At 47.8% G+C, this 22727-nt stretch overlaps 1 protein-coding gene across 2 annotated transcripts in view; it reads left to right on the forward strand.

Moving 5' to 3' along the window:
• The first annotated feature begins 6143 nt into the window (after window positions 1-6143).
• Window positions 6144-22727, forward strand: part of LOC147100257 (transmembrane protease serine 4-like) — a 63604-nt gene continuing 47020 nt past the window's right edge. Inside the window, exon 1 of one of the 2 annotated variants that reach the window (XM_085967766.1) lies at window positions 6144-6238. In XM_085967766.1, coding sequence (XP_085823892.1) covers window positions 6218-6238 — 21 coding nt within the window. In that variant the 5' untranslated portion in view covers window positions 6144-6217. Of the gene's footprint in view, window positions 6239-15313; window positions 15409-22727 lie in introns of those variants that run through there. The other variant, XM_085967767.1, reaches the window with a different exon arrangement.

Genomic DNA, 22727 nt, shown 5'->3' on the forward strand with positions numbered 1-22727 from the left:
CCCTACTTTTCTTCGAAATAGTGCCATGGGGTCTTTACGTTCACCCAAGAGGGCAGACGGGGCCTCGATTCAACATCACATCCAAGAGATGGCACCTCTGATAGTGCGGCGCTCCCTCAGCACCGCCCCGCCGACAGTGCGGCGCTCCCTCAGCACCGCCCCGCCGACGGTGCGGCGCTCCCTCAGCACCGCCCCGCCGACGGTGCGGCGCTCCCTCAGCACCGCCCCTCCGACGGTGCGGCGCTCCCTCAGCACCGCCCCTCCGACGGTGCGGCGCTCCCTCAGCACCGCCCCTCCGGCGCTCCCTCAGCACCGCCCCTCCGACGGTGCGGCGCTCCATCAGCACTGCACTGGCAAGTCAGCCTAGATTTTTGTGCTCAAGTCTCTGAAGTGGGGCTTGAACGCACGACCTTCTGACTCAGGCAAGCGTGCTACCCACTGAGCCACGGCTGACACTCTAGTTTGATTCAACATTGGTAAATAAGAATACCAAATTAGCAAAGGAAAGTGCTGCTATCTCCTGTAATCAGCAATCTCTGTTGTTCATTATCCAATGAAACTTTGGACCCATGAGAAGAGCATGCGGGAGGAGCCAGTGGGAAAACTGATAAAAATCGCAAGGTTTTTAAGGACTATTTAAGCAAAAGAACAGAGTAAGGTCACAGTGACGGAACGAGGTCAAAGGTAGCCAAAAAGGTCAAGTTAAGGAAGTCTTTTAGATGATGTACAATGGGCTTCTCTTGTTGTCCAGTGAGTAGTAGCGCGACTCTAATAATAATTAATAATTCAACTTTATTGTCATTGTACAATGCACAAGTAAATGAACAACGAAATGTGATCTTGCAAGCTCCCATGAGTCCAGTACAAATAACATTAACATTAAACGTAAATAGCACCGTCCTGGGAGAAGCAAAGCTGCTGCGTCTGTGCGCGCCGCCATTCCATTTCCACCATTCCCCCTGTCCGACAATCTTCAGCCCAACGCCCAGGCCTGCTCACCAGCCGCCCCTCCCGGGGCTCCTTCCGTGACCTTCTGCACCTGGTCTTCCCTGATGGTCACCCCTCCAGGTACTAACCAGGCCTGGCTCTGCTTAGTTTCCAAGCCTTGCCAGTGACCCTGTCCCTAGTCCCAGGAACAGGGCTCGGGTTATAGAGACAAGAAAAGATTCCAGTTTCAATTCCTCATCTGTGCTGCTCTCAGCTGGGGGCCGATAGGAAGGTGTGTGTGTGTGTTGGGGTCAAAATGGGATGGACTGGACTGGAGGCGAAGGTAGGCTGGTCAACTCTGGCCGCAGTCCTGGAGGTTTCATCACATGACCTCCTCCCTCCAACCGCCCCGCCCTCACACTCGTGCCATTGGTCGCCGGACACGTCCGTCCATGCTCACGGTGCCCCACCTTCCCACGGCCAATTGGAAAGCAAACAGACTCTTCATTCCCCGATTGATTCTTGACTGTTGGTCATTCAAACAGCCCTTTTTCCCCCCATGTCAGATATTTTTACAATTAATAAACAAAAGTGTTCGAAAAAGTATTTAAAAATACAATGTAGTGCCCGCTATGATTTTTCTCCTGGGTTGCTCACAGCAGTGTCCTGGAGACCAATCTTTTAATTCATGGAGACTCCAGGGCAATACTGGAGAGTTGGCAACCCTACAAGGTACTGAGGCCAATTACGTCCCCCTTATTCACCACCCAGCTGGCATCAACTGACCGGTGCAGTGTCAGCTGTGACTCAGTTGGTAGCTCTCTCTCTCTCTCTTGCCTCGGAGTCAGAAGGTTGTGGATTCAAGTCCAACTCCAGAGACTTGAGCACAAAACATCTAGGCTGACACTCCCAGTGCAGTGCTGAGGGAGCGCCGCACTGTCAGAGGTGCCGTCTTTCAGATGAGCCGTTAAACCGAGGCCCTGTCTGCTCTCGCAAGTGGACGTAAAAGATCCCAGGGCACTATTTTGAAGAAGAGCAGGAGAGTTCTCCCAGTATCCTGGGCCAATATTTATCCCTCAATCAACATCACTGAAACAGATTATCTGGTCATTGTCACATTGCTGTTTGTGGGAGCTTGCTGTGCGCAAATTGGCTGCGACATTTCCTACATTACAACAGTGACTACACTTCAAAAAGTACTTAATTGGCTGTAAAGCACTTTGGGACATCCGGTGGTCGTGAAAGGTGCTATAGAAATGCAAGTCTTTCGTTGGGAAATGCACATCTGTCGTTAGGAAAATGTTGGAGTCCTTCATTAAGGAAGCAGTAGCAGGGCATTTGGAAAATCGTAATGCAGTCAAGCAGAATCAGCATGGTTTTATGAAAGGGAAATCATGTTTAACAAATTTGCTGGAGTTCTTTTGAGGATGTAACGAGTAGGGTGGATAAGGGTGAACCAGTAGATGTAGCGTATTTGGATTTCCAGAAGGCATTCGATAAGGTGCCACATAAAAGTTTACTGCATAAGATAAGAGCTCACGGAGTTGGGGTAATATATTAGCATGGATAGAGAATTGGCTAACTAACAGAAAGCAGAGAGTCGGGATAAATGGGTCATTTTCCAGTTGGCAAACAGTAACTAGTGGGGTGTCACAGGGATCGGTGCTGGGGCCTCAAGTATTTACAATCTACATTAATGACTTGGATGAAGGGACCGAGTGTAATGTAGCCAAGTTTGCGGATGATACAAAGATGGGTGGGAAAGCAAGCTGTGCAGAGGACTCAAAGAACCTGCAAAGGGATATAGACAGGCTAAGTGAGTGGGCAAACATGTGGCAGATGGAGCATAATGTGGGAAAGTGTGAGATTATACACTTTGGCAGGAAAAATAAAAAAGCAAATTATTATTTAAATGGAGAGGGATTACAAAATGCTACAGTTCAGAGGGACCTGGGGGTCCTTGTGCATGAAACGCAGAAAGTTTGCATGCAGGTACAGCAAGTAATCAAAAAGGCAAATGGAATGTTGGCCTTTATTGTAAGGGGGTTGGAGTATAAAAGCAGGGAAGTTCTGCTACAACTGTACAGGGTATTGGTGAGACCACACCTGGAGTACTGCGTACAGTTTTGGTCTCCTTATTTAAGGAAGGATATATTTGCATTGGAGGCAGTTCAGAGACGATTCACTCGGTTGATTCTTGAGATGAAGGGGTTGACTTATGAGGAAAGGCTGAGCAGGTTGGGCCTATACTCATTGGAATTTAGAAATGAGAGGTGATCTTATTGAAACATAAGATACTGAGGGGGCTAGACAAGGTAGAAGCAGAGAGGATGTTTCCCCTCGTGGGGAAATCTAGAACCCGGGGGCACAGTTTTAGAATAAAGGGTCGCCCTTTTAGAACTGAGATGAGGAATTTCTTCTCTCCGAGGGTCGTAAATCTGTGGAATTCTCTGCCCCAGAGAGCCGTGGAGGCTGGGTCATTAAATACACTTAAGGTGGAGATAGACAGATTTTTGCAAGATAAGGGAGTGACGGGTTATGGGGAGCGGGCAGGGAAGGGGCTTTGAGCCCAAGATCAGCCATGATCTTACTGAATGGCAGAGCAGGCTCGAGGGGCCGAGTGGCCTATTCCTGCTCCTATTTCTTATGTTCTGTTCTTTCTTTGGGGATAAGGCATACAAAGGTCGGTATAGCTCAGTACTGCACAGTGCAGTGCATCTATCAACAACCTCAGGCGAGAGATGTGGTGTCAAATTTCTAGAGATTTGGAAATGGAATCTGAGAAAGCCAGAAACTGGCAGCGACGGTGCAAAGACAGCAGCCGATGTTTCAGCCCTTCAACCCTCGCGCAGGGCTGGGAGATGTTACAGATGGACCACATTTAAAAAGGAGCAGAACACGGGGAAGGGGGGAAAAGAAAAGAATTGAACTTCATTTAACTCCCCACACCTCCCCGGCAGACACAGGACAAAAAAAATCTGGATGGACCAGTTTCATGTTGTGCCGATAGTGCCGCGGGGTTAACCCTTTCACTGCTGTGGCTGATTGGGGCACCACTCTCTCTGGGCACAGCACTGAACGTCTGCCCAAAGTTGTGTTTCTGTAACGGAGAATAATTCGGGCCAGGGAGGGAGGGACTTCTATATTGCTAAAGATCCTCATGAGCTCGATCGCACCTTGCCATCATTTTACAGTGTAAAATGAAAACCTCCTCACTCAGTCTACTGAGCCCAGCTTCATCCGCACACAGCTGGGATTCATCTAAAAAATCTAACGTTCTACAATTCAACTGGCATCACTCTTTGGTGCGCGATATCACTGATCTTCGTGGTAATAAGCCTTGGCCTCATATAAACCACCCGAACCCCTTGATTAGATTCCAGCCTGTAACTCATTCCCAGGGATCCCAGTAGAAAGACTTGTATTTCTACACCACCTTTCACGACCTCAGGACGTCCCAAAGCGCTTTAAAGCCCACGAAGTACTTTTTGAAGTGTAGTCACTGTTGCAATGTAGGAAACGCAGCAGCCAATTTGCGCACAGCAAGCTCCCACAAATGGCAATGACCAGATAATCTATTGAGTGACGGTGGTTGAGGGATAAATATTGGCCAGTATTGGGAGAACGCCTCTGCCTCTTCTTCAAAAGAGTGCCGTGGGATCTCTTGCGTCCACCCTGAGAGCAGACGGGGCCTCAGTTTAGTTTTTCATCTGAAGGATGGCACCTCCGACAGTGCAGCACTCCCTCAGTCTTCTCTTCTTAGGCAGTCCCTCTGAACCGAGGATGACTTGCTTCCACACTAAAAATGAGTTCTCATGCGGGACCTACAGTCTCTGTCACAGGTGGGGCAGACGGTGGTTGAAACGTCTGAGCTCTCGGGCAACGATAGCAGTACGGCGTTCTGGTCTGTCGCTGTTGGGGTTGTCCAAGACGTTCCAGGGCCTGAACTTCATTTTAAAGGGTGGAAGATGCCTGTGCGTGAATTCTTTTAGCGTGGGGTGGCCGTTGCACACCAGCTACCACACGGGCTTGACCGAGCAAGGTCTTGGTCCAATGGCAAGGGGATCCAAGATGATTGGAGACCAGGCTCTGCTACATCGGCCTAGCACACACATATAAAGATACTGCTACTGTCCTCCTCCCTCCTTCCCGCAGATCCTCTCTGCCTGGGTTTCATAGGATGCATTCTGGTCCTCCCGACCTCGGACAGTGATATAACCCACACCCCTCGCTGTAACAGTGATATAACCCACACCCCTCACTGTAACAGTGATATAACCCACAGCCCTCGCTGTAACAGTGATATAACCCACACCCCTCACTGTAACAGTGATATAACCCACAGCCCTCACTGTAACAGTGATATAACCCACACCCCTCGCTGTAACAGTGATATAACCCACACCCCTCACTGTAACAGTGATATAACCCACACCCCTCACTGTAACAGTGATATAACCCACAGTCCTCACTGTAACTCCGATATACCCCACACCCCGCACGGTAACAGAGATATACTTCACTTAGTACTGCACAGGGAGTGTCGGCCTGGATTTTGTGCTCCAGTCTCTGGAGTGGGACTTGAACCCGCGACCATCTGACTCAGAGGCGAGAGTGTTACCCACAGTCACGGCTGACCCCTAAGTAAATCTATAACTCACTGTACCATCTGTGTCTGCATGTATGCCACGGTGTCCTTTTTGCTGTGTGGGACAGGTGGAATCCTGGGCTGTGTAATCCCTGACATACTGTCATTTTAAAATTCTCATCCTTGTTTTCAAATCCCTCCATGGCCTCGCCCCTCCCTAGCTCTGTCACCTCCTCCAGCCCCACAACCCTCCGAGGTCTCTGCGCTCCTCCAAATCTGGCCTCTTGCACACCCCCGATTTTAATCGCTCCACCATTGGCGGCTGTGCCTTCAGCTGCCCGGGTCCTAAGCTCTGGAATTCCCTCCCTAAACCTCTCCGCCTCACTTTCCTCCTTTTTAAGACGGTCCTTGAAACCTCATCTGCCCCAATATCTCCTCGCGTGGCTCGGTGTCAAATTTTTGTTTGATAATCGCTCCTGCGAAGCACCTTGGGACGTTTCACTACATTAAAGGCGCTGTTTAAATGCAGGTGTTTGTTGTTGTTGTTTTTGTTGTCACGTCACTCTGCATTCTCTGCTCACCTGGGTTTTCCCAGATCAGCGTGACATCACTTGCTCCTTTCACAGTAGCCCAGAGTGAGAACTTCCTGTCCGACATTCGAAAGGAGGCTCGACGCTCCAAACACCGCCTGCTGCTGCAGCAATGTTTAAAAAGTCCCGAAAGGTAAGTGTTGGAAGCTTCTCGTCCTTCTCGCTACCACAGGTTAGATTGTTTTGAGGTTTTTTTTTTGCATGGTTTTTTTTTCTTAAGTTAGCCCAAGCTTGTCGGAACACAGACGATGGAGGCATCCTGCACACGCCTCTGTTCTGACTCTGGCTATTGTGTGTTTGAAACTTGCGGTCATGCTCCAGCTTGCTGCAGTTGTAAATGTTGAAATGTTTTCAAAGCAACTCAGTCCCATTTTGCGCTGGTTATGGTGAGGCTGAGAATAGATTTGGTGCCGGCTGTTTGGAGACACCTGTTTCCTCTTCACAGCTTGTTCTGCGGCACTTCATCTTTTTAAAAAAAAAAATATTTTCCTTGTCTCAATTCATCTCGAACCAGTTGGGTCTTGCTGTGCCCCCTAGCTGCGGTTACCTGCCCCAGGTGCGAAGCCGGGCACTTGAGTGATGGACGGCGGACCGCACTGACACCGCTTGTGTTTTCTGTCTTACTATTCCACCATGGAGGCATCGCAGCAGAGTCCGATCCCGTTCGCGCCTGCTTCCCACCCCTCACACAGACAGGAATCACTGCGCTAGTCAGGAGTAGGGACCCTGGCTGATTTGGGTTTTTTTCTCCTCCTACCCTTCCTCCCCCGCCCCCCATGGGTACTGAGGCCAATTGCTACAGCTCCGACTGTGATCCGATAACTACTAGCCTACTAGTGACCGGTACCTGCTGGTCAGCGTGGCTGGCTGGTACCGAGCGGTCAGGGGAGTAACACCGAGACGTTTATCACGTACAAGGCTGGTGGGACAGTGACTAATTGGGATGTAAACACAAAAGCTGGGAATCGGCACTGAGTAACTACCTGAGAGGCATGACAGGTTAATGATCTGGGCATGGACCTGACGGTTAGACAGGCCTGAACAAAACAGAGAGAGCGGGGGAGGGGGAGCACAGGTGGCGGAGCGGGGAGGGGGGAGAACCCTGTTTGAACTCCGCCTGTAACACTGCAATTCCGATTTCCTGGCCCACATCCTGTCTGTATAAAGGTGACCTTGATTCCTGAAGCCAACTTAAATTCTGTACTTGGCAGCTGTGGCTCAATGCTGGCTCTCTCTATCAATGTTCAGGCACAAGAGGGGAGAAAGACTTTCATTTAATTAGCATCATTAACGCTTCACAGCCAATTAAGTTCTTTTGATGTATAGTCACTGTGGTAATGTGGGAAACACGGCAGCCAATTTGCGCACCGCAAGATCCCACAAACAGCAATGTGATAACGTTCTGGGCAGGAGCCTGTTGGGATAAAAGTCTGAACAAAAAGAGCAGGGGAGGGGAGAGCAGGTGAAGGAGCGGGGAAAATCCTGTTTGTAGGACAAGTGAATCCGAACTCCGTCTATAACACTATCTCTGGTTGAGGGATAAATATTGGCCCCAGGACACTGGGGAGAACCCCCCAGCTCTTCTTCGAAACAGTGCCATGGGATTCTTTACGAGGCCTCGGTTTAACGTCTCATTTGAAAGACGGCACCTCCGACAGTGCAGCGCTCCCTCAGTACTGCATTAGAGTGTCAGCCTAGATATTGTGTTGAAATTTCTGGAGTGGGACTTGAACCCACAACCTTCTGACTCTGAGACGAGAGAGCGACCTTCTGAGGCGAGAGAGCGACCTACTGAGCCTCGGCTGACATCTGTGGATTCAAGTCCCATTCCAGAGACTTGAGCACAAAAATCTAGGCTGATGTTCCAGCGCAGTACTGAGGGAGTGCTGCACTGTCGGAGGTGCCGTCTTTTGGATGAGACGTTAAATTGTCTGCCCTTTCAGGTGGACGTAAAAGATCCCGTGGCACTGTTTGAAGAGCACGGGAGTTCTCCCAGTGTCTTGGCCAATATTTATCCTTCAACTAACATCGCTGAAACAGATTATCCGGGCACGTGCGCAGAAGACCATGCAAATAATCACAGTGCTCATTTATCGTGGGACCTTGTTTGTTTGCATATTGATTGCCGTGTCTCCCTCGAATCAACAGTGAGTGACTACACTTCAGAAAACGTGCTGCAGTATATGTAAAGCACTGTAATGTCTGGAGGTCACGAAAGGTGTTATCTAAATGCTCTCTCGCTCTCGCGCTCTCTCTCTCTCTTTCTCCCTCTCTCTCATTCGCGTTCTCTCTCTCTTTCTCCCTCTCTCTCGTTCGCGCTCTCTTTCTTCTTCTCTCTCGTTCGCGCTCTCTTTCTTCTTCTCTCTCGTTCGCGCTCTCTTCTCTCTCGTTCGCGCTCTCTTCTCTCTCGTTCGCGCTCTCTTTCTCCCTCTCTCGTTCGCTCTCTCTTTCTCCTCTCACTCGTTTGCTCTCTCTCTTCCTCTCTCGTTCGCCCTCTCTTTCTCTCTCCCTCTCTCTCTCGTTCGCTCTCTCTCTCTCTCCTCCCTCTCGTTCGCGCGCTCTCTCTCTCTCTCTCCTCCCTCTCGTTCGCGCGCTCTCTCTCTCTCTCCTCCCTCTCATTCGCGCGCTCTCTCTCTCCTCCCTCTCGTTCGCGTGCTCTCTCTCTCTCTCTCCTCCCTCTCGTTCGCGCGCTCTCTCTCTCTCCTCCCTCTCGTTCGCGCGCTCTCTCTCGTTCGCGCTCTCTTGCTCTCTACCTCTCTTGGCTTTAAATCTAATACATCGGATCCACGTATTTGAACTGCAGTTTCTGTCAAAGCCCCCCTCTCTAGTGCACGGTTTTAAATAAAAATTAGATTCAACTATTTTTTAATCCGGATTCTAGTTCATTTTTTTTTAATGTACAGAGAGTGAAGTGAGCAGTGTGGAGGGTAACTGGCTGAGTGAGACCGAGTTTGTGTTGAATGACTCAGCTCCTTAGATTACCAATAATAAACCGAGCCGTCACAGGGCGAAGAAAGGGAAAGGGTTAAACAAACAGCCACCTCGGGTCTGTCAGCATCGCAGAGACGACGGGTTAATGTTTCGGATAGAACCCAAAGCATTAACCTTGCTTTCTCTTTCAGATGCCTTTTGTAATACAGCCACTAACTATGTACTGGGTTGCCCCAGTGATCCCGACCAAAAACCAAACAAGTGGGCCACCCTTTTAAAGGGGCAGCGCACAACTAATAACTGAACTTAAACATAAGGAATAAAGAAAAATGCTCGAAGTACTAGCAAGTTTGTCAGCATCCACCAAGAGAGAACACAGCTGAACGCATTGGGTGGGATGTTTTATCAACAACAACTTGCATTTATATAGCGCCTTTAACGTAGTAAAACGTCCCAAGGCGCTTCACAGGAGCGATTACCAAACAAAATTTGACACTGAGCCACATAAGGAGATATTAGGGCAGGTGACCAAAAGCTTGGTCAAAGAGGTAGGTTTTAAGGAGCATCTTAAAGGAGGAGAGAGAGGTGGAGAGGCGGAGAGGTTTAGGAGGGGAATTCCAGAGCGTGGGGCTGAGGCAGCTGAAGGCACGGCCGCCAATGGCAGAGCGATTAAAATTGGGGATGTGCAAGAGGCCAGAATTGGAGGAGCGCAGAGATCTGGGAGGGTTGTAGGGCTGGAGGAAGCTACTGAGATAAGGAGGGGGTGAGGCCATGGAGGGATTTGAAAACAAGGATGATCATTTTAAAATCGAGGGAGCCACTGTAAGATAGCGGACAATGTTATTTTGTTTGTCCCCTAAACACTCCAGTCCCTTAGCATTGCCAACTCTGGTTGGGTGTATTCCTGGCGGTTTCATCACATGACCTCCCACCTCGAACCACCCCTTCCCCACACTCCCGCCATTGGTCCATCCTGCGGGTGCACTGCCTTCTCACAGCCAATCTGAACGCGAACAGACTCCGTTACCTAATTGGGTTATTCTTGACTGTTTGTTTGTTAAAACAGCCCTTCCCCTCCCACCCCCCCCCCCCATCTCCAATATTTGTACAATTAATAAAGGAAAGTGTTCAAAATAAATGCAAAAAAGCACAATTTTTATTTAATGCCCCCGCTATGGTTTTACTCCCGGGCGTTGTTCTCAGCCGTGTCCTGGAGATTCAATCCCTGGAGACTCCAGGCCAATCCTGAAGGATTGGTCACCCACCAGCTGCAGAAGGTCCCAGCGGACACGGCACATGCTCGCTCCCTCCCTCCCTCCCTCTCCAGGGCCACCCAGGCGTGGACAGGATGGTCTGCTCTAGGTGAGGCTCAAACTCCCAACCTCGACATTTTCTCCTGCCCGCACCGTTGTCTAAGTACCGTGTGCTGACCTATTGTGTCACAGGAGCTGTGTAGAGACAGACCTGCTGTGTGTCTTCAGCATTATCTGTTTTTGTTTTCTCAGCTTTGGTAGTTTTTGATGTCGCTTTTTTTTTATGCGGCTGGTCCAGTTGAGTTTCTGGTCAATGGTGAATCCCCCACACCCCCACCCACCCCAAGATCTGGGAAATAAAAAGCCAGTATCAGTAAAATGACCACGAAACTGTCAGATTGTCAATAAAACCCAATTGGTTCACTAATGTTCCTTTTAGGGATAGAAATCTACTTTCCTTACCCGGTCTGGCCTATATGTGACTCCAGACCTGCACCAACATGGTTGACTCTTAACTGCTGTCTTATGTGGCCTAGAGGTCTGGGAATTTGGGAGCTAAGTTTTTAAGTGAAGAGCCAGGGCTCACTGAGAACTAGGAACAGGCACGGTCGGGGGATGAGCAGTGGACTCGGGTAACTTTAACCTTGCAGCTTAAACTTGCAGTTAGGGATAAAATGCACCCACTATTAGAGCCAGGGGAACTTAAACAGCAGAAGAGAGGAGACTGGGGGGAAAAAGAGCAAAGGATGGCAAAGGAGCTCCCTAGGGAGCTGCCAGCACAGGAGCCATCTTGGAATACCTAAGAAGATGTGGCCTAGCGAACCACTCGCTTATATGAAACCGCTGGAATATATATGTATATAAGTTTCTCCTGCTCTCTATCCTAAATCTCTTGCATTTAATTTTGTTTCTATGTCCCCTCGTTCTAAACCCCATCAATCACTGGAATTAATCAATTTCTATCAACTCTGCCCCAATCCTTCATCATTTTACAGCTCTATCACATCGGCACACAATCTCCTCCATTCTAATGAAAACAGCCCCAATCTTTCCAAGTCTTTCTTCGTATTTGTATTTCCTCGGACCGGGCCGCATCCTGGTGAATCTGTGCTGCACCCTCTCTATTGCCGCAGCATCCTTCCTATAGTGTGGAGCCCAAAACTGCACGCAACAGAAAGAAAGACTTGCATTTCTATAGCGCCTTTCACAACCTCAGGACACCCCAAAGCGCTCTACAGCCAATGAAGTACTTTTTTGAAGTGTAGTCAGTGTTGTAATGTAGGAAGCGCGGCAGCCAATTTGCGCACAACAAGCTCCCACCATCAGCAATGTGATAATGACCAGATAATCTGTTTTTATTGTGTTGACTGAGGGATAAATATTGGCCCCAGGACACCGGGGAGAACTCCCCCTGCTCTTCTTTGAAATAGTGCCGTGGGATCTTTTACGTCCACCTGAGAGAGCAGACGGGGCCTTGGTTTAACGTCTCATCCAAAAGACGGCACCTCCGACAGTGCAGCACTCCCTCAGTATTGCATTGGAGTGTCAGCCTGGAATCTCTGCTGTAGTCTCTGTGGGACTCGAACCCACAGCCTTCTGACTCAGAGACGAGAGTGCTGCCCACTGAGCGGTGGGGGAGGGGAGGCAATTTACCTCTAGGCTATTGTGATTATAAAAAACTGTTTTCCATGTGTATTGTTCATGCAAGTCACAGCGAGAAATGAATCATTAATCAAAAGAGCCACGTAATATTCAATATCAGATCATGTGTGTGGGGGGGATGGGATAGGTGGAGGAGGAAATAATGGAAAATAAATCCAGTTAAACAGCTCCTGAAAGCCTAGCAACCTGTGGCAACTGCAGAGTGCTTGAGCCCAAGGTAGCTTTCAACTGCCGCAGAGAGGAGCTGGGTGCCAGGAATCTGTGTGTATACCGATTTTTGAGGAGCTTGATCAGGCACTACGAAGGTAGGGTTTGCCAACTCTGGTTGGGTATATCCTGGTGGTTTCGTCGAGTGACCTCCTTCCTCAAGCTGCCCGCCCTCGCCATTGGTCCATCCTCCAATTGGATAGGGAACGGACTCTTTGTTGCCATGTTACCTCCGTTCAGTCCGTAAGGGTGACCCCGAGCTTCCGGTCGCCTGTCATTTTAATTCACCGCCCCATTCCCACTTGGACCTCACTGTCCTCGGCCTCTTGCATTGTTCCACGGAAGCTCACCGTAAACTTAAGGAACAGCACCTCATCTTCCGATTAGGCACTTTACAGCCTTCCGGACTCAATATCGAGTTCAACAATTTCAGATCATAACCTCGGCCCCTATTACATTTTTACTTATTTTTTATCCACACCTTTGTTTTGGTTTTCCCCCTCCCCCCCTTTCTTTTTTTTTCTCTCTCCCACATGGCAGCTGTCTCCCATTCTGCCAGTGCATTTCACACCTAATCTAGAGCCGTCTTTTGTCTCCACTAGTCCTATCACCATCTCGTCTCGTTTTGAATACCTCTTAATGTCTCTTCTCTTTTGTTCTCTTCCAGCCTGGCCTCTTAATCCATTTCATTTCCTGTGCTTCTTTAGTCTTGACAAAGGGGTTTTGACCCGAAACGTTAACTCTATTTTCTCTCCACGGATGTTGCCTGGCCTGCTGAGTTTTTCCAGCATTTTCTGTTGTTATTTTGGATTTCCAGCATCTGCAGTATTTTGCTATCGTCTTTGTTGCCCAATTGGATTAGAATCTTGCAGCACAGAAGGAGGCCATTCGGCCCGTCGCGCCTATTGCCGGCTCTTTGAAAGAGCTCTCCAATTAGTCCCACACCCCAGCATTTTCCCCCATGACCCTGCAAATTAAATCTCTTCAATTACATGTCCAATTGCCTTTTTTAAGTTCCTATGGAATCTGCTTCCTCCATCCTTTCCGATCGTGCATTCCTGATCTTAACAACCCTCCTTGTGAAGAAATTTTTCCTCATTTCTCCTCTAGTTCTTTTACCAATTATTTAAAGTCTATGGCCTTTGGTTACTTGCCAGAGGAAATAGTTTGTCCTTCTCTATACCAACAAAGCCACTCATAATTTTGAATACCTCCGTCTCCTTAACCTTCTTTGCTCTAAGGAGAACAATCCCAGTTTCTCCCCTCTCTCCACATTATTGAACTCCCTCATCCGTGGTTTAATCTTGACTTGTTAGTGAAACAGCCTTTTCTCCCCAACCACCCCGCCACCACCACCAATATTTTTAGAACTAATAAATGAAAGTGTTCAAAGAAAATAATTTTGTCTAATGCTCCCTATGATTTTCTCTGGGTTTTTGCTCCCAGCAGTGTCCAGGAGATTAATCTTCAAATCCTGGAGACTCCAGGCCAATCCTGGAGGGCTGGTGACCCCTAGTCCGGGGGTTGGTTGGCTGTTGCAATTCATTGATTCAGGTTTGCAGAAGTAGCCAGGCAAAGGGCTCCTGACTCGGGGCGGGCAGATACTTGGGCATTTAACAGGTTATTTAAAATACTGCGGAGTAGCGTTTCCACTTTGGGTACTATCAGAGAAGTTGCGCCCAAAATGCGCTCGCAATCGCGCTGGTTAGGTGACAGTTTAAGCTTCCACTAAGATTAATTTGCATAATTACAAATGTAAAACTTTCCATGAACCAGTGCAACTGGCAGGATAATAGAACATCATTGTTTCTTTTTTTATCTTTCCACTTAAAAAAAAAGTATTCCTTGATGCACCTAAGAGTGGTAACCTGGTGCAGTTTTGTTAATACAACTGAAAATGGGTTTATCAGCAAAAATAAGCATGAATGTCTCGTCCTCCAGCTGTGAGTAACCTGATTTTAAATGATTAAAAAAATTAAAAAAAACTACATTGGTGTACACTAGTCAGTTATTTAGTGAATTAAATACTTTTTGATATGAAAAATGTTATAAAACGTGTCACGGTGGCATAGTGGTTAGCACTGTTGCCTCACAGTGCCAGGGACCCGGGTTCAAATCCGGCCTCGGGTGACTGTCTGTGTGGAGTTTGCACATTCTCCCCGTGTTTGCGTGGGTTTCCTCCGGGTGCTCCGGTTTCCTCCCACAGTCCAAAGATGTGCGGGTTAGGCTGCTTGGCCATGATAAAAAAAAATTGACCCTTAGTGTTAGGGGGGATTAAATACGTGGGGTTACGGGGATAGGGCTTGGGTGGGATGGCTGTCGGTGTAGGGACCGGGTGCTAGGGTTTGGATGATCAGCCATGATCTCGTTGAATGGCGGAGCAGGCTTGAAGGGCCGAATGGCCTACTCCTGCTCCTATCTTCTATGTTTCTATGTGTCGACCAGCGCCCTAGAAAATGAGCACAGGTTGAAGGGCCTTCTCGAGCCGGCAGAGTCTCGTAATTTCGACCTGTGGGTGTGGCCAGTTGGGTTGGTGGGGCCTGATCCAGGCGAGTTGAATCTCGAACCAGCGTAAAAGATTGCGGTAAACCGGAATGGAGGTGGTTTTGGGTGTGACTCGCTTGCTTGCGTTTAAACTTGCCCGATCTTTTGCGCTGGTCCGGCCGGTTTATTCAGTGGCTGAAGGGTCGGGAACCAGACGACACGGGTTTAAGGCGATTGGCGAAAGATTTTAGAGGTGACGGGAGGAAAAATGATTTTTACGCAGCGGGTTGTTGTGATCGGGAACGCGCTGCCTGAAAGGGCGATGGAAGCAGATTCAATAGTAACTTTCAAAAGGGAATTGGATAAATACTTGAAAGGGAAAAATTTGCAGGGCTCTGGGGAAAGAGCAGGGGAGTGGGACTAATTGGAGAGCTCTGTCAAAGAGCCGGCACAGGCACGATGGGCTGAGTGGCCTTCTCCTGTGCTGTAAGATTCTATGATGCCGCCCGGATTCCTTTGATATGAAACAAGCGAAAAACTCAACCCCTTAATCTTTTTCTCAATTGTGCAAGTTTTTTTTTTGAGTTCAAAATTTCTTCCAATCATTTGGCTTCAAGCCTGATGGGAGGTCGGAAAGTGATGCAGTTAGTTCCAGTGGGTTAGATCAGATATGAAAGGTATTGAACAAAGTCCTGAGTTTATTGCTACTGCGGGTATGAACGGCTCCTGATTTCCTTCTCCGCTGAAACAAGCTCGCTGACTGCTGGTACGATACCTTATTCCGTTCACTTCTCTTGATGTTTAACTGTGAAAGGAAAAGACTTAATCTTTTTTCCTTTCTCGGCCTTTTAAAGCAGAGCTTCTCACTTTCTTCAGTAAAGGAGAATTTCTGGCGCTGTCGTCTTGCTTTATTTTCCTGTACGTGCGCTGGACCTGGCTCCATTTCCCGCAGGTTTTCGACGATCCCTTGTTGCGAGCTGCTGGAGTTTTGGGTGATTGGCCCAAGGTGAGGACAGTTCAGATTATGAGATCCGAAAAGTTTCATACGTGGCGTCAACTCTTATCAACGGGTGCGGAGAGCGGGTGTGCGAGGGGCTGCAAACAGTTTTCCAAGTGTGTAATATTAGAGAGGTCAATATACTTGCTAGTGGAAAATCTCTCCGTGCACCAGTTAATAAATACTTCCATGATTAGAATCGCTTTTCTTTTTTAAATAAAGAAATAATGATTAGGTGACGTCAATCTTGGGTGTTAACAGGTTGTAGAAGGCAGAGGAAGGCGAGGCCGTGAGTTCAGAGGTACAGTACTAGGAAGGAATGGTATGTTGGCCTTCGTAGCGAGAGGATTCGAGTACAGGAACAAGGATGTCTTGCTGCAGTTGTACAGGGCCTTGGTGAGACCACACCTTGAGTATTGTGTGCAGTTTTGGTCGCCTTATCTGAGGAAGGATGTTCTTGCCATGGAGGGATTGCAGTGAAGATTCACCAGACTGATACCTGGGATGGCAGGAATGACATATGAGGAGAGATTGGGTCGATTGGGCTTATATTCGCAGGAGTTTAGAAGAATGAGAGGGGATCTCATTGAAACTTATAACATTCTAACAGGACTAGACAGACTAGATGCAGGAAGGATGTTTCCGATGGCGGGGGAATCCAGAACCAGGGGTCACAGTCTAAAGATAAGGGGTAAGCCATTTAGGACAGAGATGAGGAGGAATTTCTTCACCCAGAGAGTGGTGAACCTGTGGAATTCTCTACCACAGAAGGCCGTTGAGGCCAATTCATTAAATATATTCAAGAAGGAGTTAGATATCTTAAGGCTAAAGGGATCAAGGGATATGGGGAGAAAGCAGGGACCGGGTACTGAACTTGGATGATCAGCCATGATCTCATTAAATGGCGGAACAGGCTCGAGGGGCCGAATGGCCTACTCCTGCTCCTATCTTCTATGTTTCTATGTAATAAGAATGGGAGGCTAGGCGATGAGTCTCTATTTCAATAGAGTGAGGAGGAAGTGTGCGTAGGATGGGATTTTTTGGCGCTTTGGAAGATCAAGTGAGGAAAATTCAGAGGCAGATTGACATGGTGAATGTAGGTATGAATAAATTGGATGACATGTTTTGCCTTTTATGCTCTCCAGAGAAGTAAGAAATAGGAGCAGGAGTCGGCCATTCGGCCCCTCGAGCCTGCTCCGCCATTCATAAAGGTCATGGCTGATCATCCACCTCAACTCCACTTTCCCGCCCGATCTCCACATCCCTTGATTCCCCTGGAGTCCAAAAATCTATCGATCTCAGCCTTGAATATACTCAATGACTGAGCCTCCACAGCCCTCTGGGGCAGAGAATTCCAAAGATTCACAACCCTCTGAGTGAAGAAATTCCTCCTCATCTCAGTCTTAAATGGCCGACCCCTTATCTGGAGACTATGCCCCCTAGGTCTAGACACTCCAGCCAGGGGAAACAACCTCTCAGCATCCACCCTGTCAATCCCCTTCAGAATCTTATATGTTTCAATAAGATCACCTCTGATTCTTCCAAACTCCAGAGAGTATAGGCCCATTCCACACAATCTCTCTTCATAGGACAGCCCTCTCATCTCAGGAATCAATCTAGTGAACCTTCATTGCACCGCCTCCAAGGCAAGTATATCCTTGGATAAGGAGACCAAAACTGTGCACAGTACTCCAGATGTGGTCTCGCCAAGGCCCTGTACAATTTTAGCAAGACTTCCTTACTCTTATACTCCAACTCCAACCCCCTTGCAAAAAGGCCAACATGACAATTGCTTTCCTTATTGCTTGCTGTACCTGCATGCTAGCTCTCTGTGTTTCTTGCACGAGGACACCCAAATCTTTCTGAACATTAACATTTAGAAGTTTCTCACCATTTAAAAAATATTCTGTTTTTCTATTCTTCCTACCAAAGTGAATAACCTCACATTTCTCTACAATATACTCCATCTGCCACCTTACTGCCCACTCACTCAGTCTGTCTATATCCCTTTGCAGACTCTGTGTTCTCCTCACAGCTTACTGTCCCACCTAGCTTTGTATCGTCAGCAAACTTGGATACATTACACACTGTCCCTTCATCTAGGTCATTAATATAGATTGTGAATAGCTGAGGCCCCAACACTGATCCTTGTGGTACCCCACTAGTTACAGACGGCCAACCTGAAAAAGACCCGTTTATCCCTACTCTCTGTTTTCTGTCCTTTAACCAATCCTCTATCCATGCTACCATATTACCCCAACCCCATGAGCCCTTATCTTGTGTAATAACCTTTTATGTGGCACCTTATCGAATGCCTTTTGGAAATCCAAATATACTACATCCACTGGTTCCCCTTTATCTACCCTGCTAATTACATCCTCAAAAAACTCTAATAAATTTGTCAAACATGATTTCCCTTTCATAAAACCATGTTGACTCTGCCTAATCATGTTATGATTTTCTAAGTGCCCTGTTACCACTTCCTTAACAATGGATTCCAGCATTTTCCTGACGACTGATGTCAGGCTAACTGGCCTGTAGTTCCCTGTTTTCTCTCTCCCTCCTTTCTTGAATAGCGGTGTCACATTTGCTACCTTCCAATCTGCTGGGACCATTCTAGAATCTAGGGAATTTTGGAAGATGACAACCAATGCATCTACTATCTCTATAGCCACCTCTTTTAGAACCCAAGGATGTAGGCCGTCAGGTCCAGGGGATTTGTTGGCTTTTAGTCCCGTTAGTTTCTCTAGTACTTTATATCTACTTATATTAATTACGTTAAGTTCCTCACCCTTATTAGATCCTTGGTTCCCCACCATTTTTGGTATGCTTTTTGTGTCTTCTACTGTGAAGATACAAAATACTTGTTTAACGTTTCTGCCATTTCCTTATCCCCCATAATAATTTCTCCTGTCTCAGTCTCTAAGGGACATTAACACATTTCTGTGTGTGGGATCTTGCTGTGTATAAATTGGCTGCTGCGTTTACCAACATTACCACAGTGACTACACTTCAAAAAGCATTTCATTGGCTGTAAAGTGCTTTGGGCCGTCCTGAGGTGGTGAAAGGTCTTTCTTTTATTCATATGTGAGTCGAGACAATGAGGCAGGGTTTTCCACTTTGGGACAGGAGTTCGGGAATTCTCCCATAAAATGGTGCCTTCCTCCCCTTCTCTCTCCACCCCCTACCCCCCTCCCCACTGGAGTCAAGGGGATGTCTGTATTTTAGGTGGGCTGTTTGTCTCTCTTCGGGAGAGGACAATTGCCACAGCTGGCTTCAGTCACCTGGTGAGTGTGTGGGAGGCGGACAGCTGAACAAGATTCAAAACTAGGCAGGCCTGTTAAAATGAAAATTCCACCCCACTACACACCATCGAATTGCAGTGCACCAGGAACAGCATCATTTCAATTCCTCTTGAGCACACCTGCCTATATGGCAGATACAAAGGACTAAAAACAGTGGAAGCCCTAGAGGAGTATAGAAAGTGCAGGGGGGTACTTAAAAAAAGAAATTAGGAGAATGAAGAGGGGGCATGAAAAAACACTGGCGGGCAAAATAAAAGAAAATTCCAAGGTGTTTTATAAGTATATTAAGGGCAAGAGGATAACCAGGGAAAGAGTAGGGCCCATTAGGGACCAAAGTGGCAATCTGTGTGTAGAGCCGGAAGATGTGGGTGAGGTTTTAAATGAATATTTTGCATCTGTGTTCACTATGGAGAAGGACGATGAAGGCATAGAAATCAGGCAGGGGGATTGTGATATACTTGAACAAATTAGTATTGAGAGGGAGGAGGTACTAGCGGTTTTAGCGGGCTTAAAAGTGGATAAATCCACAGGCCCAGACGAGATGTATCCCAGGCTGCTGTGTGAGGCAAGGGAGGAGATTGCAGGGGCTCTGACACAAATTTTCAGAGCCTCTCTGGCCACAGGGGAGGTGCCAGAGGACTGGAGAACAGCTAACGTAGTACCACTTTTCAAGAAGGGTAGTAGGGATAAACCAGGAAATTACAGGCCAGTGAGCCTAACACCAGTGGTAGGGAAATTATCGGAAAAAATTCTGAGGGACAGAATTTGTCTCCACTTGGAGAGGCAAGGATTAATCAAGGATAGTCAGCATAGCTTTGTCAGGGGGAGATCATGTCTAACCAATTTGATTCAATTTTTCGAGGGGGTGACTAGGTGCGTGGGTGAGGGTAGCACAGTTGATGTAGTCTACATGGACTTCAGTAAGGCTTTTGACAAAGTCCCGTATGGGAGACTGGTCAAGAAGGTAAGAGCCCATGGGATCCAGGGCAATTTGGCACATTGGATCCAAAATTGGCTTAGTGGCAGGAGGCAGAGGGTGATGGTCAAAGATTGTTCTTGTGACTGGAAGCCTGTGTCCAGTGGTGTACCGCAGGGATGGGTGCTGGGTCCTTTGCTGTTTGTAGTGTACATTAATGATTTAGATATGAATGTAGGAGGTATGATCAGTAAGTTCGCAGATGACACGAAAATTGGTGGAGTGGTAAATAGCAAGGAGGGAAGCCTCAGGCTACAGGACGATATAGACGGGTTGGTTAGATGGGCAGAACAGTGGCAAATGGAATTTAATCCTGAAAAGTGTGAGGTGATGCATTTTGGGAGGACTAACAAGGCAAGGGAATAAACAATGAATGGTAGGACCCTAGGAAGGACAGAGGATCAGAGGGACCTTGGTGTGCATGTACATAGATCCATGAAGGCAGCAGGACAGGTAGATAAGGTGGTTAAAAAGGCATATGGGATACTTGCCTTCATTAGCCGAGGCATAGAATATAAGAGCAGGGAGGTTATGATGGAGCTGTACAAAACACTAATTAGGCCACAGCTGGATTACTGTGTGCAGTTCTGGTCGCCACACTATAGGAAGGATGTGATTGCATTGGAGAGGGTGCAGAGGAGATTCACCAGGATGTTACCTGGGCTGGAGCGCTTCAGCTATGAAGAGAGACTGGACAGGCTGGGGTTGTTTTCCTTAGAGCAGAGAAGGTCGAGGGGGGACCTGATTGAGGTGTACAAAATTATGAGGGGCATAGATAGGGTAGATAGAAAGGAACTTTTCCCCTTAGTAGAGGGGTCAATAACCAAGGGGCATAGTTTCAAGGTAAGGGGCAGGAGGTTTAGAGGGGATTTGAGGAAAAACTTTTTCACCCAGAGGGTGGTTGGAATCTGGAACTCGCTGCCTGAAAGGGTGGTAGAGGCAGGAACCCTCACAACATTCAAGAAGCAGTTAGGTGGGCACTTGAAACGCCATAGCATACAAGGCTACGGACCAAGTGCTGGAAAATGGGATTAGAATAGACAGGGCTTGATGGCCGGCGCGGACACGATGGGCTGAAGGGCCTCTTTCTGTGCTGTATAACTCTGACTCTACGTGGCCGTACATATTCTATGCCCCCCTTCCCCCACGCCCTTTCTTGCAGAAGATTCTGGAAGTGGCAGGGTAACAACAACAACAACGTGCATTTATGTAGCACCTTTAACATAGTAAAACGTCCCAAGGCGCTTCACAGGAGCGATTATCAAAACAACATTTGACACCGAGCCACACGAGGAGATATTGGGGCAGATGACCAAAAGGTTTTAAGGAGTGTCTTAAAGGAGGAAAGAGAGATCGAGGTTTAGATAGTGAATTCCAGAGCTTAGCACCTTGGTCGTTGAAGGTAAGGCCATCAGTTGTGGAGCGAAGGAAGTCTGGGATGCTCAAGAGGCCAGGATTAGAGGAGCGCAGAGATCTCGGAGGGTTGTGGGGCTGGAGGAGATTACAGAGATGGGGAGGGGGGGCGAGGTAATAGAAAGATTTGAAAACAAGGATGGGAATTTTAAAATCGAGCCGCTGCTTAACCGGAAGGCCGCAGAAGGCGGAAGATCAGCTCCCAGCGGAACATCCTGGTCCGCGTGTGACCTGACCACGGAGGGCATCCTAACCGCGGCCAATCTGTCCTTTCCCAATATAGAAACATAGAAACATAGAAGATAGGAGCAGGAGTAGGCCATTCGGCCCCTCGAGCCTGCTCCGCCATTCAATGAGATCATGGCTGATCACCCAAATTCAGTACCCTGCCTCTGCCTTCTCCCCATATCCCTTGGTCCCTTTAGCCTTAAAAAATATCTCCAACTCCTTCTTGAATATATTTAATTAATTGGCCTCCACTGCCTTCTGTGGTAGAGGATTCCGCAGGTTCACCACTCTCTGGGGGAAGAAATTCCTCCTCATCTTTGTCCTAAATGGCTTACCCCTTATCCTTGGGCTGTGACCCCTGGTTCTGGACTCCCCGGCCATCGGGAACATCCTTCCTGCATCCAGTCTGTCTAGTCCTGTTAGAATTTTATAAGTTTCAATGAGATCACCTCTCAGTCTTCTAAACTCCAGCGAGTATAAGCCCAATCAACCCAATCTCTCCTCATACGTCATTCCTGTTATCCCAGGTATCAGTCTGGTGAATCTTCACTGTACTCCCTCCATGGCAAGAGCATCCTTCCTCAGATAAGGCGACCAAAACTGCACACAATACTCAAGGTGTGGTCTCACCAAGGCCCTGTACAATTGCAGCAAGACATCCTTGTTCTTGTACTCGAACCCTCTTGCTACTCTTATGTCCGTGAATGATTGAGACACGGACAGCAGGAGTTGAACAAAACAAGTCTTTACTGATGGAAGTCAATCGTGAAACTGAAAACAACAGAGGCTCACTAGTGCCTTTTATACAGGGGTGGTCACTGCCGGTACTGCAGTCTGAGACCAGTTATTCTCTTAAAGGTACATACACAACAATTCCTCCCCTTTTAGATAAACCGTACATAACATTCATTTAACAACTAAATGATAACTAATTACAATCACAATTACAGTTGCTAGATACATTGGTTAAGCTTAAGCAATTATAAGTTCAGTCTTTGAGGAGGCTTCCTGATTCTGTCTGGATAACGCCTCTTTGGGGTATCAGGTTCTTCTGGCAATGTTGAGTCGGGATCAATGTCGTTGTTTGGTTCATCTGCTTCCAATATCACCGGTTCTGCGGTAGCTGCAATTGGTATGTCGATTTCATTGCCAGGTGTATCAGATCA

Source organism: Somniosus microcephalus, chromosome 26 (assembly GCF_052327205.1).
Source record: "Somniosus microcephalus isolate GS21.2 chromosome 26, FLI_Smic_1.0, whole genome shotgun sequence".
Taxonomy (NCBI): Eukaryota; Metazoa; Chordata; class Chondrichthyes; order Squaliformes; family Somniosidae; genus Somniosus; species Somniosus microcephalus.